Source organism: Sitophilus oryzae, unplaced genomic scaffold, assembly GCF_002938485.1.
Source record: "Sitophilus oryzae breed Bouriz unplaced genomic scaffold, Soryzae_2.0 scaffold_610_pilon_pilon, whole genome shotgun sequence".
NCBI classification, from domain to species: domain Eukaryota; kingdom Metazoa; phylum Arthropoda; class Insecta; order Coleoptera; family Curculionidae; genus Sitophilus; species Sitophilus oryzae.
Genome location: NW_022147208.1, coordinates 1,344,483 through 1,361,578, shown reverse-complemented (window position 1 = coordinate 1,361,578; position 17,096 = coordinate 1,344,483). Strand labels below are relative to the sequence as shown.

The 17,096-nt window shown below is 31.2% G+C and overlaps 1 protein-coding gene and 1 long non-coding RNA gene across 2 annotated transcripts in view; one reads left to right on the top strand and one right to left on the bottom strand.

Moving 5' to 3' along the window:
• LOC115887706 (hemicentin-1) overlaps positions 1-17,096 on the bottom strand; it is a 1,088,837-nt gene that overhangs the window by 188,261 nt on the left and 883,480 nt on the right. Inside the window, exon 9 of the mRNA XM_030907180.1 lies at positions 7,520-7,717. Coding sequence (XP_030763040.1) covers positions 7,520-7,717 — 198 coding nt within the window. The remainder of the gene's footprint in view (positions 1-7,519; positions 7,718-17,096) is intronic.
• On the top strand, positions 9,498-13,719 carry LOC115887713. Its single transcript, XR_004051145.1, has 4 exons — positions 9,498-9,598; positions 9,678-9,820; positions 9,901-10,043; positions 13,487-13,719. It is a non-coding gene; the product is annotated as an uncharacterized LOC115887713 (long non-coding RNA).

The window sequence follows — 17,096 nt, the reverse complement described above, 5'->3', positions numbered from 1 at the left end:
CCCTAGTTTTCGACCATACGAAATTCGGCGGTTTTTTCTGTTAAAAACAATATGGCGACACAAAATTCCTAGAAATTATAATAAAATTATCGATTCTCCGACTTTCGGACATTTTAATCTGAATCTACCTACGTATAATTAACCAAGAAATTCGTAAAAATTATATGGATGGATGATAGTGTTACATAAACACGTTTAAATGACGTCATTTTTTAAGAAAACGCCCGAAATTCGGATGCATGAAAACTGAACTTAAACGTTTTAATATTTTGACGTAACAAATTTACTTACTACTATAATTTTTAGACCATATATGTATAATCCTAAGCGGCAGCCTAGCATGATATGTTCTCTTAATATCTCCGGTTAGAGAGCTGATAGAAAGTTGTGGTTTGCGCTGATATTTTGGAAATTTTGTGCTCTATTTAACTGTGCAAAGAGAAATATAACCTCCTATTTAATTTTTTACGCAAAAGCGCAATATCTGTTATGATGTCAAACAGCGCCCTCTAGCTACCACGAAAAAAATTGTGGAAACAAAATTTATACTGGAGATCATTAAGGAAGAAAAGCTCTTTTAAACGAGCCGTAGTTTGTTTAAATCGCATAATCCAAACCAGAGTTATCCTTATTTTTATAAAAGCAAGTTTAACCTTCCCCCACCACTTTATTTTAAGAAATAGAGCAAAACACTCTATTATCAAAAAAATTACAAATTTCTCGATGATTATAATAGTAATATTTAAAGTACCGTTCACCTGCATATTTTTGAAAAAAATCCTGTTTTCTGATTGGATATTAGAGAAACGCCCCCTAGCGGACATTTTTCGAACTTAATAACGAAATAAAAATAATTTCCAGCTATTTCTCTTGGTCGATTTACTTATTAGAATTTTTTTCCGATAGTTATACGATAAGTAGTTTCTGAGATACAGCCGGCGTCCATTCTTAGTTGGCCAACCGGTACAATATAAATGGTGTGCAAAAATAAATAGTTTATTTTTTGTTTATTTCTCTTTACAGTATTCGATTATTAATTTTTTGGTTGAGAATGATCGCATAAATTATTAAATTAAATTCAACTTCAAAATTAAAACTCATATGGTTTTCTCTATTGCCCAGTGCGCGCGATCGAAGTGCGCCTACAGTACGTCTGTCCGTTCTGTAGCTACGGGGTATCCGTGAGAGGGGAAACGATATTTTCTTGATGTTTTTCGTAAAAAATAGATCAATAAATCCATCAATAAAAATTCGATAAATTTGCAAGTAGCCAATAAAATGAGTGGGCGGAGCGATTTGCGGTGACGTACTCGTCAAGTCGACGTATAAAATATATTGCTGTTTATTTAAATGTTTTTTGTCCGCATTCCTTTCATAGACACAGATCCAGCAGATGTACTGTACAACCAAGTGAAGAACACATTCGGCCGGTGTGTAGAGACGCAAACACTAGTGCAGAACTTCAATACTGATCCTTTTTCTTGTGCTATTTTTATCAAAAAACGTTACGGGCATCCGAAGAGTGTGGGCAAAAAGGGGGGAGAGAGAGAGAGAGGTATTGATTTATAGAGCGCGTCAACAGCGGCGGTTTTTTAGCGCTCAATAATAAGCTTTACTCAATATGAGGTTATTTTAAATTATTTAAAGTTAGAAATTATAAAAAAAAAATTATTTATAGTTAGAAGTTTTTTGTTATGCTGATGCTGTCTAAGAATTCCATAACTTTATTAATCTTCGAAATGTTAAAAGGCGCGAAACTATTCTCATAGGTAACAGCATTAAAGAATCTAGACCTATGGGAGGCAACAGGTAAGCATTCAAAAAGAATGTGTCTCATTGACACTAAGTTATTGCATAAGGTGCATTTCGGAGGGGGTTAATTTCTGATAATATATGATTTGGTAAGATATGAGTGTCCTGTGAGGGTTCTAACAACTTTACAGAAAGATTCGCGTTCAAGAGAATATATATTTTACTACAGATGAAGAAGTGGCATATGTGATCTAAGTTTATTAGTTCCCCCGAGGATGTCCCATTCATTTTGAAGTATACTGAAGAACACTTTTTTGTGGAAATTTCTGAAATCGAGAACGGATGGAGTTCCTTCAATATTCTGTAAGAGCGTTGCCTCGTTAGCCAGTTTGTCTGCTCGGTCTTTACCAGCAATGTCCGAGTGTCCAGAAATCCACATAAAGTTAACATTGTAGTTTCTTTCAGTAAGTTTATATACTAGATCTCGAATGCTGTAGGTTAGAGAGTTTTTGGGGTTTAAAGAAGCAATACTGTTGAGGGAACTAAGTGAATCAGATAGTATTAATGCTTCAATCGGTGGCATGCTCCGAATTTGGATAAGAGCCTGACAAATAGCTGCGAGTTTGGCTGTTAAAATGCCAGAGAAATTAGGTAATCTGATTTTTTTATTAGCAACCGGGCTGTAAAAAGCACAGCCAACACCTTGGTCAGATTTCGAACCATCTGTGTAAAAACAAATATAGTCACGGTATTTTTCTTCTAAAATTTGTATTAGACTAGTTTTGTAAAGATATCTGGATGTTTGAGATTTTTTTTAATTTACAAAGTTCCATATTAACTGAAATAGGATCCTTCTATGGAGGGGGCAGTGTGTCGGGGTAAGTCGTTTGAGTGCCCTGGCATATTTATTTTTCATCAGTTTCTTTTTTCCAATTTAATCTTTTCGTTCAATTTCGCAACAAGAGGTATTCTCAAATATTCAAGTTTTTCGGAAAGAATGTGAGATTATACAAATTTTTTCATAAGACCCGTCCATTAAAAATATTCTAGATACCAATACGAATGTTTTAGGTCAGAATTTTTTAAGGGGTATTTTCTTATTAGAAATTTATGTAATTATTGGGAAAACTGGAAATCGTCCGTTTTCACCAAAATTGGTATACACCTTATTTTGAGGTCGTAGATTACGAATCTGAACTTTTTTCTGGCGGTCTCTTACGTTTTTTCAGAAAAACGAAAAATTATTTCAACATAGAATTTTTCTTAATTTCTAATATTTTTAAGGTTTTCTAGCACATATTTTGTTAGGTACTCAATAGACAATGATGTTTTTGCTACTTTCTGTTACTTTTTTAACCAATTTTATGCATAACAGAGGAAAATTTGCTAAAATAAATTTGTAAACAATCTGAAAATGTTGGGTTATGTGTTTCTGATATTTAAAGCAACGTTGCCAACGCTAAACCTAAATTTAGCGCGTTTTTTTGCTCCCCACACAACCTTCACGCTTCAACTTCTTTGCGGAGGGGGTTAATCTTTTTTTTATATAATGTCACAAAAAAAGATTAACCCCTTCCGCAAGAAGATTAACCCCCTCCGCATAGAAGTTGAAACCAATGCAATTAAAACTCTTTCGTGCAACTTTGTGGATATAGGTATATTTAACTATTGTCAGATCTCATAATAGGTAATTTATTTAAAATCCCTAATCACCCGAAAAAATACAAGACATGGCAACGTTGCAAATTTTCAAATTTCTAGATTAGATCTAGAAGATATTTGTCTCTCTTGTTACATAGGAGAGAGAAAGAAGGATACATGAAATGTCAAACATCCATCTGGTCTCAATTTTCTTTGTTATTTTCGTAAGAAAAGTGTTTTTTCAGTAAAATTTTGGACTTTTTTCTAGATAAACTATAATATAATGAAATATAGTGAAATTATTACTTTATTGGGCCGAAAAAAACAAAAATTCAATGTTGAAATTATTTTCCGTTTTTCAGAAAAACTGTGAGACCGCCTGGCAAAGACCACAAGAAATTAAATTATTCTTGGAATTTTTTTCGGGCTCCCAAATTTTGTCTTTGGCAAGTAGTAGGTCACTAATTCATCATAGAGATTCTTTCTGCTTATTTCTAGTTTATTTTTCAGTTGCGCAACATGTTTTTAAAGTACCCTATTAAGCAAGATCTTGCGGCCTGTTCTCCCATGTATAGACTATTAGTCATAAAGCAAATTAGGATAGGAGTTTGCCGCTTGTTTAGTAAACTCCGTCCGCTGGTGAGTAATGGCCGTCACGCCTTGTGAATAATATACGTTCCATTTGCTGCGGGAAACAAAAATTTCGGCCGCCCAAACCCCGAGGAAGACGGTGGAGAACTTGCGGGTAACTTAAATATTTAATTGCCATTAGATAGTTTAAGTTAAGCTAGGGAGAAGTTTCAGGTAATAGCTCAGCTTGCCAAGGTAACTGAACTCATATTTTTAGATGTTATTTTTTATTCAGGATTTTACTATACGCCCATTAATGAAATCCTTGTACCAATTGCCTTCATTTGAATATACCGAGTGTATTTCAAAAGAGGCTCAGCCTTATTACTTTTTTATTTTTTCAGATAAAAGAACGAAAAATTTGATATATTAGTATACAGGGTGGCACCTCTCATACGACACGGAGGCTCCAAGGAGAACAGTAGTTTCTAATAAAGTTAAATTTTGGGAGCATATATATATAGGTTAACTGAAAGCATTTTATAAAAATATATAGAGTTCTATAGGGCGTCCCCAAAAATAGTTACGCATCAAAGTTGTGTTTTTTTAATGGAATTATATTAATTGATTTTCGAATTCTAGGAAAAAAATAAGGGTGCCCAAGTAGCATTTTCACGACTTGCGACCACATGTTTACTAAACACAACGTTGGATTAGTTACAAAAATAGTTAGCTCCGTACCTTGGGTATTAAAATAAATGTAAACGTTGTTGTAACGTTGTGCCGACGTTGAACTAGTACTACAACAAAGTAAAAGCTTTTGCGACGTCGAATAAACGTTGTCTTGTAACTTTTTTTGCTTAAGTGATCTTTAGGTAATTTGGACAACGTATGTTGGGCAATAAAGAGTTTTCCGACGTCACTTTCAGGACCTATTCCAACGTTATGCAAACGTCGTCTGTTTTACTAATTCCAACGTTGTTTAGATTTACTTATTCTTACGTTGGTAGGACGTCGAGCCACTACCTTTTTGCAACTGTATTGAACCATAACCTTAAATCTTAAATTTTCACTTCATTGTTCTGTTTAGTCAGACAGTTCAGTGCTGATTTTGTTTTTATAAAAAAAAAACATAAAATGGGACATAAGAAAGGTACATATAAAACTATACTTAAATATACATCGACATATTACCGATACTTTATCCACTCCCTCGTTTATTTAGAATATAGAGGGCGGCACAAGCTAGACTCTAGGATGACTAAATTAGGCAATCTTGCGACTAGTATACTACCTGTTAAGTCTGAACTGCGACTTTATTAGTCCAGTATGCGACTACTCGAACCCCTACTCCATCTTATCTCCAAAACAACAAAGTGAAAGCCGCCATGTTGTTGAATAAGAAAATGTTTCGTTCCTAAAATAGCAATTCCTGCTTTTTGAATACATTAACTTGAAATATTTGACCCTAAACAACACGCGGAAACAATTTTTTCGACTGCGAATAAATTATTCTCATTTTACTAAAAAAAAATTCAAGAATTTTTTTAAGACTTCTTTAATTTTAAGGCCCATTACTATTTTTCAAAGTAGAAACAATACATTTATCAATAAAGTTGTTTGCGTTTAACTTTTTTACCTTGGGTAACGAGTTACAGAGTCGGTTAAAGTGTTTCAATAATTATGATCTTCAAACATCCTTCACACTTAAATACTTTTGTTTTGTTTTCCCTTACTGCCATCTGGCATATGTCTTTAACTAAATCATAAAAATAATATTTTTACTATAATTATCCCAATTTAGGATAAAACGCGACTTAGATGCCATATTATTATAGCTTTGTATTTCTGTGAATTAGGATTTTAAACAACGTTGCAGTTTGTACTGAATTAGGCTGCTAGCCAACGTCGGTATCCAACGTCGTTTCGACCCAAAAATTATTCTCCAAACTAGTGCAGACTAGGGTTGGCACAAGGTTGTGCCGACGTTGCGCCCCGACGTTTGGTCGCGTTATATAACGTTGTCCCAACGTCCAAATGCTGCTTGGGTGATATTCATTAAAGAAGGATACGTCTAAAATGTAAGGATTTTGACCTATTTAACATTTTGTGAAAATTAAGAATACATTTTAAATTTTCCAAACCAAACCAAACAGCTACCTAAATTGTAACTTACCCTGTATAGCCCGATATTTAATTAAAATAACCATTGTACATTAAACCAAATTAAAATTTGACCGGAAAAGTTACATAGGGTGAGGCAAAATTAATATTGAACGTTGGCCATATTTAAAAGCAAGTTACTCCTTTACTTTAAATAGAACACCCACTATATATTACTCCGATATTCAATGGATAATTAATGTCTCTTCAAAATACCATTAAGGTACCATACTATTACTTCCTACCCTTTAAACAAAGATTTTCCCGTAAACAGATATTTTAATTTTTATGATTTTTCGTTAGTAGATCTTTATAATTTGATAAAATCTAGGTGGCTGCCATATACCTTTTGTTAATTTATTAAAGATTAAATTAAAATTAAATTAGATTAATAAAAATTAAAGGATGTAGAGTAAAATATTCAACGGTAGTAAAAAAATACACGTTTAAGGTATATTTTAATTAGTACAGAATTAAAAATAGATATAAACGTATAATTATGTGACAACAATTAGCTGGATCAAGTGCTCAAAATGCTTCCTTTCCTATTCACTGCATAAGACATAAATTTGGATTTGGATTTTCAGGTTCGTTTGTGCTTTATATGCAAGTCAATATCTTTAACTGACTATGCCAATACGAAAATAGTCACCAAGGACACCTCGTCATATAGAACAATAACATCAAAAAGTATAATGAAAACTGGAAAAATTACAAATTGCTGGTGGAAAGTTCATTTCGATCTTAAAAATTATCCAAAACATGTGTTGACACTTCAGGAGACACGGTTCTGTCTGAAAAATAAAATTTAGGACAGTTTGCCCACCAAATTATTGCACAGGGTGTTTTAAACTTCGGATAAAAACAACCCTTCGAGGTTAATCGAATGATATTACATTAACCTCCATTACAAACTAATTATATTTATTTATACTCCATGTTTCCTTATTTTTCTGAAACCACCACAAAGATTGACCTGTATATTAAGCCAAATACTAAGGTTAATAAAAATTGAATATAAGAATTGTGTGTTGATATATTTATATACAATTTGCTAAAAAAATTAGGAAAATACGGCTGAAAACAAAAAAATATAAAACTTTAAATTTGACGAAAAGATTTTCAGTTGCCGTTTTTTGAATCTGGGTGTATATTTTATTTTTCGGTATTACACTCAAATGAAAATATGAATCAAGCTTGAATTATATATGTTACGGTTAAGGTCCGATGTCCGGTTAATGTCGACATTACCCGATTAATCTCGAGAATAACACACAACAAAACAACCAAAAATATAACCAAACTCAAACATTAACCTGTTAATGTCGATATTAACCGGACATCGGACTTTAACCGTAACATATATAATTTGATATTGTCTAGAATTACTTACCAGTGACGACTAATTGGACTGACTTGAAGGCATTTCTTATCGAATCTAGTCTCTTTATGGTCTCTTTGGACGGAGCTACACATCGGTATTCTCCGCCCTCTTGATAGAGTACGTTGTCCAATCTGAGTTCCTGTGAAGCACCAATGGGCTCCAAACGACCAGTGCCAGACTCCACCCTGGTCCAACATCCTGTCGTTCCTAAGTATTAAAACAAATAAATTATTTTGTAAAATATTTTAATTTTTTTTTAAATATAGAAGGTGTTCCTTAATGACATTAAAGGGGCGGAAACTTTTGAGATATAGAGTGGTAAATTTTTCAAAAAATGACAACCGTCTTCAAAGCATCAATAGTTATTTATGATACTAGTGTGTTATCTGCTTTGAATAAGAAGACTAAGGAAGGAGCATAATGCTATCCATATGCTATCTATGTATTCATGCATGGTGGGCGGAAAAGTCACCATAAAAGCCCTCTAGGGTGGGGATCTTTGACAGTTCTGTTTGACGATTCATTTGACACATTTGAATTTGATTTGAAATTTTGTGGATTTGTCAGTCTTTACGGAGCTTATTTTATGTTATTTATTATTTATTCTACTACTGATAGTTGTATAAAGGTAGTAAATCTAGATGGAAATTGTGGCAGAACTTAAATTAACAGTGACACTATCGCGATTTATCGAAAAAGACTCTAAAATAGTTGGTTGTGTAGCGTGCGGTAGATCTCGGCAAAAATTAAGTGAAATAATGGAACAACTTTTTGCTAGTAAGTGACTATATAATATACATACGTGTAGTAAACCGATCATTTATGAAATTCACTTAAATTAACTAAATTATATATTTTTCTTGCATTTTAGCTTTTATTTATTACTTGTCAAAGATTAGATGTCAAAGAATTTAGATACGTTAATTTGTCTTACCTGCTTCAGTAGCGTATCGGATGTTTATGTTAATAAATACTTATTATAACTTATCTATTTTTATTAGAATTATATATTTTTATAACAATTTTAATAACTACCAACATTTATTCACAACGTAAAATAAAACAACAAATTATTGAGTCTATCCCACGTCTACCCTACATCATAGTTTTACATTTTTAAAATAAAATTAGAACGACACTGATAAACCGGAATTTAAGTCGGCCATATTTGAGGCCCATCGCGGTGTACCTAAGATTTTTGATATGCTCCTTCCTTAGTCTTCTTATTCAAAGGTTATCTGACATATAAGTCACTCTGGGAAATGTTTAGGTTAATTTTCTCAAGTGACTTATATTATTTTATAACACGCGAGGGCCATACAACATTTTATCCAACAGCAGAACTGATTCATGTCCAATCTCTAAAGAATAATTGATTTAAAAGGATCTACCAGTTCTACTTTCATTGTTGCGAATTAATAAATTATCAGGCTGCGTTTATGTTACTATCGCTTTATTGGGTTTTTTTCTTGAACCGTCCTAGAACGGTGATACGCATGCGCAGAAGAAGATTTGCATTCGGGTTCAATGCGAACTTTTTTTGGGCTCTCAGTTAGATTACAGAGTTAGATCAAGTTAGATGTTCGGGTTATAACGCGGACGGTTTTAGGACTAAAAAAAAACAGTTCAAATTTGATCCTAGCTCGGCAGCAAGAATCATTTTTGGTCCATTTTTGTACTTTTCTTTCTAACCTAAAAGACATTTATGTTTTACGTTTTTTTACCATTCAGGATATTATTATTGAAAGAAAATACATCAAATTGACTTTCAAGATGATATTTTTCAAGAGGATTTGAATTATTGTAATAAGTTTTACAAATATTACCTTTAATAGAGTACTTTCGGAATATTTAAATATCATAATGTATGTGCAGGTAGGTGGGTATTGTTTTTTAAATGATTTATAACTCATAAATAATTATTCATTTTCAGCAAGAAAAGTGTTTTTATTTTCATTAAATACTCAGCACTGCCATAATTCTGAATTAATACCTGTAGCTAATAATCTTATTACTTCTAAAATAGTACCTAACATGTATTTAATTAAGAAGACAATTTGAACATGGTGAATAATTCTGCTTTATTTTGTAAGTAAATATTGTTACTATTTTGATATTTAAAAAATATTACTTTATTTAGTAATGCCTTGTTTATATATTCTTAAAGTTGATCAACCGATTAGACAAATTGTGCTGCCAACTGGAGGACAAATCGTGAACCTTTCGGGGCGGAGTAACTCTAAAATAGTACCTAACATGTATTTAATTAAGAAGACAATTTGAACATGGTGAATAATTCTGCTTTATTTTGTAAGTAAATATTGTTACTATTTTGATATTTAAAAAATATTACTTTATTTAGTAATAGCCTTGTTTATATATTCTTAAAGTTGATCAACCGATTAGACAAATTGTGCTGCCAACTGGAGGACAAATCGTGAACCTTTCGGGGCGGAGTAACTCTAAAATAGTACCTAACATGTATTTAATTAAGAAGACAATTTGAACATGGTGAATAATTCTGCTTTATTTTGTAAGTAAATATTGTTACTATTTTGATATTTAAAAAATATTACTTTATTTAGTAATAGCCTTGTTTATATATTCTTAAAGTTGATCGACCGATTAGACAAATTGTGCTGCCAACTGGAGGACAAATCGTGAACCTTTCGGTGCGGAGTAAAAAATATCGATTATTTTCGTTATTTTCCTCAGAGTAATATAATAAAATAGCCCCGGATTTCTGCGAACTTTAATAGTGATCAGTTAATTAAGAAATTTAAACGAAACTTTTATTTTATTGTAAATTGTGGATTATTTTTGCCTGTTATTTTAAGAATTCTAAACCGTATTAACAAAGAAATTATTATTTCGATATGTTGGTACATTATTTATAATTTATGATAATGCTAATTGGCTGTTAATTAATATTTAAAAAAAGTTACATACCTATTTTAATTTGATTTAATGCAGGTTTATAAAAGAATCATTTAATTTTTTTTAAAACATAAAACTTTTTACATTTTTGGTGCCAACTAACTGGCATGGTATTATTGGTATGGAAATTAGCCAAGAAAGAAAAGAATTGGCTATAACTTGTAATTTTTCGAAAAAAACATATTATACCTATATCGCTGAAAAGCTTAAAAAATGGCGCTTTTTATGAAGTCATGGCCAACTATGGTTTCCATTTAAAAAAAAACATAATGTTTGTGTCATATGTCAAAAATGACAGCCTTTAGGAAAAAAACAGAAAACACAAACTCATTAGGTATGTGATTATCTACAATTTTTATCTGAAACTTTTTGTCTAAAATACCCTATGATCGAATAAAAATGGCGTCAGCGATGGCTATGAAATGACAATCGATGATATTTCCCATATAATTTTACATATAAAATGACAGCGATCTTCATTTCATAGCCATCGTCGACGCCGTTTTTATTCGATCATACGGTAGATTATAATGGAATTAGAGACAAGTTTTAAAATAGCCAAAATTTGTTTTTTTTTCGAAATATCTAGTAAGCTTTGAACTTCTCCGAAAAATCCGAAAGGCGCATATTTATGACCCTACAAAACTGCAATTATTCTTTCCCCATTTAACCGACTCTCTATCTTCAGTAGTTTCCGAGATACCCATAGAGAACATCGATCGTAGGAAACTCACCCAGTATAGTATTTAGAAGCTAATAGAAACTAACTGTTATTATTATTTCACTAGATTAATTTGATTAATAAGTCTCGATTAATTTAATTTAAAATAAATTTGATCAGATTTTTTTTCGTATATTCTACTACCAGAAAACCAAAATTATATGATAACGCACTTTTCAACGAAGTTGAAGGAAGATATAGTGTATCTATCACAATACTTAATAGAATTATTACAATTAGAAGAAAAACAAAAAGAAAAAATACCCAAATACCTCATCTACAAAATAAACTAATATAATCTCTTATAAAAACACTACACAACTACTTCTTGTATTCTACCCTGAAAAAATTATCAAACTTACTAAGATAAACAAAAAGAAAAAATAGCCAAATTATCCCTTCACCTACTACTTAACTACAAAAAAAAACTATTTCTGGTATTCTAGACTAAACATTATAATTAGTGATGTTAATATTTCAGAAATTTTTGATTGTTGCAGAGGAAATTTCCGAAACTTTCTGAAACTTTAGGAAATTTATGCAATTTTTGGAAATTTTACAATTTTACATATTTTTTGTTGATACAATAAAGGAATAAATTAGATAGACATTTGATACCAACATGTAAGTGGAAAAAAACAATAAACATAATATTAGTTGTTATATTTTTAATAAACAATACATAACTCATAAAAGTCATAAACATAACATAACAAAAATCATTTGGTAACATTTGTACTTTGTACATAAACCATGAACTGTGACTATGATCTTAAAAAAAAACAGAAAAGCACGAAATATAAATTTAAAAAACGTAAAACACAAATAACTGAATTATTCTATTCCGGAATACTTCAGGCGCCGAGCTGGTCCCATCTTCGTAGGGTATTATAGTAGTAGTAGTACTGTCTTCGTCAGTTTCTATTTCCAAATCAGATATATTTGATGTATCATCTGGTTCTGATTCTGAAGGATGGACCTCTACCTCTACAGGTTCTAGTGGTTCTGGAGGAGTTTCATGTTGTTGAATATCATGCTCCATATCCACTTTTTGTTTCTGTAGTAATAATTTATTGTTATGATCTACGAACATTATTCTGCCGGCTCTTTGTGTAATTAAGCGATTCCTTTTTTTAGTATGGATAAAACTGTAAGTACTGAAACTGTGGCTGCAGATGACGTTAGAGCAACAGCTAAATATTTCAACTGAGTATTTTTACACATTGCTTGCCACCAACTTAGACAGTCTACATTTTTAACTGACATCCAAACGTAGATGAGAGCCCATAAACTCGATTTGGCGCAATAATTTATGACATCTGTAAAAATGGCTTCTTTATTATTGACAAACTGAGGATGTTTGTTGATAAATTCCATAGCGGCTATGTGTTCTTCATTGTTAAGGTACTCTACCAGGAAACAGAGGGGTCCAAGAGATTCGCGGCAAAATGCATTGGTTTAAGAGCCATACGTTTTCTATTTTGTAAGGCAGAAAAGCATTCTTTTTCCTGTGATTTAAGAATAGGCATACTTGATACACTTTCGTTAAATTTTTGCTCAATGTCTTGAATTTTGAAAAGAAATTTCTTGCACAATTCGGATTTTTGCGAATATTCGCGATTTTCAGACCGAATATTTCCGAAATTTCTGAAATTGCCTGCAAAATTCGAATGGAAATATTCGCTACCAACATCACTAATTATAATTAAACTTAATAAAATTAATCTAATTTTACACTACAACCACTACAACTACAAAGAAATAAGAACATTTTTTAAAACTAGAAGAAACAGAACTTCGATACGTGCGACCAGTATAATAGATCAAGCGGACAAAGAATATAAAATACTTTAAAAATGTACATTCAGAAAGAAAAATATCTCGAAAATTATCTAAACAAACATTTTTTTTTCTTATCAGTGCATCGGCCTCGTCGGCTTTGCGGAATTTGTCGGGTATTTACAATGGTCGAATTGTATAATTACTAGCTTTTTAGCATATCTAATACACAAAAAGTATCTGGTCGATTAGTAACCAATTGGCACAATCCGAAAATTATCGATTTTTATTTTCTCTGTTTTTATTGGTCGCTTCAAAATTCAGAGTAACAAAAAATATTTTTCTGTAGTAAAAGACTGTGAAATACGCCCCGCCATCTGGTGCTTTACATCCATAAACGTCTTAGGTTGAGCTACTTTAAAAATTCATATACAAGGGTAATAGTTAACATAGTAGTAGAAAATGTGAAATATATAACATTTGTCTTTGTATAACAGAGATAAAATAAATAAATTATACATATTTATTCATTGTTTTAGGAGATGGACAATACATCATATTAAAATTTTATTTTTGTCATTATAACAAGAACCTATGACTAGTAGGACTTTGATTGAAACTGAAAAATAGGTACCTTATCTACAAATTAGTAGGTATTGTAATAATACTTATTGTTCGATTGAAAAATGTGCCTGAACTACCCTTACGAAACCAGATTAACCAAGAAGAGCTAAATTATTTTATTATTATAAGTAATATTTCTGAAAATGATCTTGTAGAGAGGTATAAATTACAATTTTAGATATATTTACTATAGTAATGTATATATTTATTATTTATATCATATTTATCCTTCATACACAAATTAATTTGTTTTGATTTGGTTTGGTTTTTTAACATCAAATTTTATTAAAGTGTTTCATTTATAACAATTAGCAATTAAAGCTCTATGGAAGTCAATTTAACTTATTTTTAAGATTTTTGAGGGTTAGAAATGTTACAAAATAAAAATAGTTAACAAAAAATTGATAATTTTTATTAACTAAATTAATAAATAGTTATGACCATAATGAATTTTTTGTAGTTATCTAGCATATTATTTACATATTTTTCTATTACTAGAATGTCTTCAATATTAGGCTTCTTATGTTAATTATATAAATAATGAGGCAAAATTCATCTGTTCTAAAATTATATCCTGTAAAACTTTGTTCATAATTTTGGTTTCTATTTTCTGTTCAAGGCTGTAGTGCAAAACTATAATTATATTAAACATTTATCATTTTCCACTGATTATTCCCAGTTATTCTTTAAATATCCTTCGGCAATTATTGGCATATCTAAAAAGAAAGCAAACAAACATGATTAGCCTACATAATATGTTTTCTTTCCTTTGTAAGGTTTTATTTTGAAATAGCTATGTACTTAAATTTTTTATACGTAATCAAATAAATTATTTAGATATAAAATATACAAGGTGGTCCGAACTGTATTCCGGAAACTTCGGCAGCACATCCTGCAGATAAAAATAAGTAAAAAAGTTGGTATAAATGTATGTCCCAAAATGCTTAGTTTCGGAGATACAGGGTGTAGAAGTTTCATTTTTATTTCGATTTTTTCCAAATAATTTATGAAGTAACGTCAATATTTCGACGAAAATTGGTGACTAGGAGTTCTTTCACATGAGAAATTTGATTTTGATGCCAATATGACTCCTACTTGTGGAGGGCGCCACCTACATGTGTTTTAACTGTTTTGAAGAGGAATAACTTTTTGTCCGTACCTGTATAAAACTATGGAGTGAAATAATATATATTTCCATGATTTTTTACGTAAAAAATGTCTCTTGGTAAAAATCGCTACAAGCAACCGTTCTCAAGATATTTAGAATGAAAATAGTCAATACATGTCATTATTGACAAAAAATAAACACGCTGAGTAGATAGTAATAGTTACTTGACTGAAATAATCAATTTGGGAATTTTCTTTTAATTATTCATAAACTTTTCTGCGAAAAAATGATGATAAAACAGTTTCTGTTGAACTTTTGGCAGAAAAACATTTCAAATTTATTATTTCAGTCTAATATCTATTTAGTCGACATGTTTAATTTATGTCAATTATGATAGGTATTGGTAATTTCGATTCCAAATATCTCGAGAACCATTACTCGTACCGATTTTTACCAAGAGACATTTTTTACGTAAAAAACTTCGTAAATGTATATTTCTTTACTCAGTAGTTATATACAGGTACGGACGAAAAGTTATTACTCTTCAAACCAGTTAAAAAATATGTAGGTGGCGCCCTCTACAAGTACGAGTCATATTGACATCAAAATCAAATTTCTCATATCAAAAAACTACTAGGCACCAATTTTCATCCGAATATTGATGTTACTTCATAAATGATTTGGAAAAAATCGAAATAAAAATGAAACTTCTACACCCTGTATTTCCGAAACTAAGCATTTTAGGACATGCATTTATACGAACTTTTTTACTTATTTTTATCTGCAGAATATGCTGCCGAAGTTTCCGGAATACAATTCGGACCACCCTGTATAAATTAAAACTTTTTTTTAATATTGCATTATCTTCTTACTTATACTAATTACGTATCCTATGTATGTGTGTTATATTTTACATAAATATGTATAAATTCAAATAATAAAGGCAGATAATTTTTTGGCAATCAATTTTGATTATAATGTTGTGGTAATTAGAAAACATAGAGTTAGCTATATTATTAGAAAGAAGCAAACCACTTATATCAAGGATAAATGGCAGTTTTTAATGTACGTATCTGATATATTTTGAGAACATTCCAATGTAGGTACTACTCTTGGGTATAAATTATTAAAATTTTGTTCCTTTATATTTAGTCAGATATATTTATCAGATATCAATCTACAAAATCCCAATTATATATTGTACATATCCTGTTACGGTTGTCATTTTAACTTACCTACTTTCAATTGATACAAATTCTGTCCTAACACTATCTTAAATGCTTTCTCAAATCATTATTTCTATGAAAATAAATAGTATAATCCTCCAGGACTCCAGGAATTGAACACTAAATTTTGATTATATTATAACGAAATAAAGCTAGAGTATATTTGAATTTCTTGAACTGCCATATGTCTCTTAAAATTACCCTGAAAAGGAAATAATTTCTGGCGGTCAATGCAATTAGGCATTTCCAAGTCCATCACGATTGACGTATGTCATTTGTCACTGAACAGCTGATCGGGGTCATGTGTCATGAGATATGCAGCGAATACTGCAATATTCGGAGGTATTGACCCATATTCGATTGAACTGAAAAATTTAATTTTGCCACTAGATGAATTGCCACGAATTACATCAGAGGCAGTTACGAATTTTCTGATATTCAGAGTCAGTCCTGCCACACAAGCTGAAATCCGGGCTTATAAGAGTTTAGATGCTTTCACACAATTTGCGTCCAAGTGGATAGAAGACATAAAAGCTCTTGAAATTAATAATTCATTTTGTGTTATTGGCAAGGTAAGATTAGACACATATAATTTATACTAAGCAAGTAAAATTGCAGGTGATGCACTCACAAAAAATTAACAGCCCAAGCCTAAATATATGGCTCTCTCTGTCAAGCAATGGAGAGATTTTAAATTCTCATTGCGATTGTGTTGCTGGTTTAGGAGAGGCCTGTACACATGTAGCCGCCATGTTATTTGCTTTAGAATATGTCAGCAAACAAGAAGAATCTGTAACCGATGTGCTTGCTTATTGGATAGGGCCAAAATCCAAGAAAAATTTCCATAAAAAGATAATGGATATTGAGTTCCGCCTACCCGAGAACTTACTTCAACCATTTGCAGAAGAAGAGATTATTCCTATTGAAGAAGAGATAATGCCTGAAATACCGGATGTGAATGTGGAGGAATTTTTAGCGGCATATAAAAATAGTGGAACAACATGTGTGTTAACTTTACAACATGCTTTATTAAAAACAATTTATTACAACATACTTTATTAAAAATTATAGTTATTTAAAATATGTTTCTAAGCACTTTTCTTATTTTTAACCAGGATAACTCGTAGTTACCTGTAAACTGCTCCCTCGCAGCCTTTTCGTTGTCCTGTATGTATCTATCAACAGCAGTCG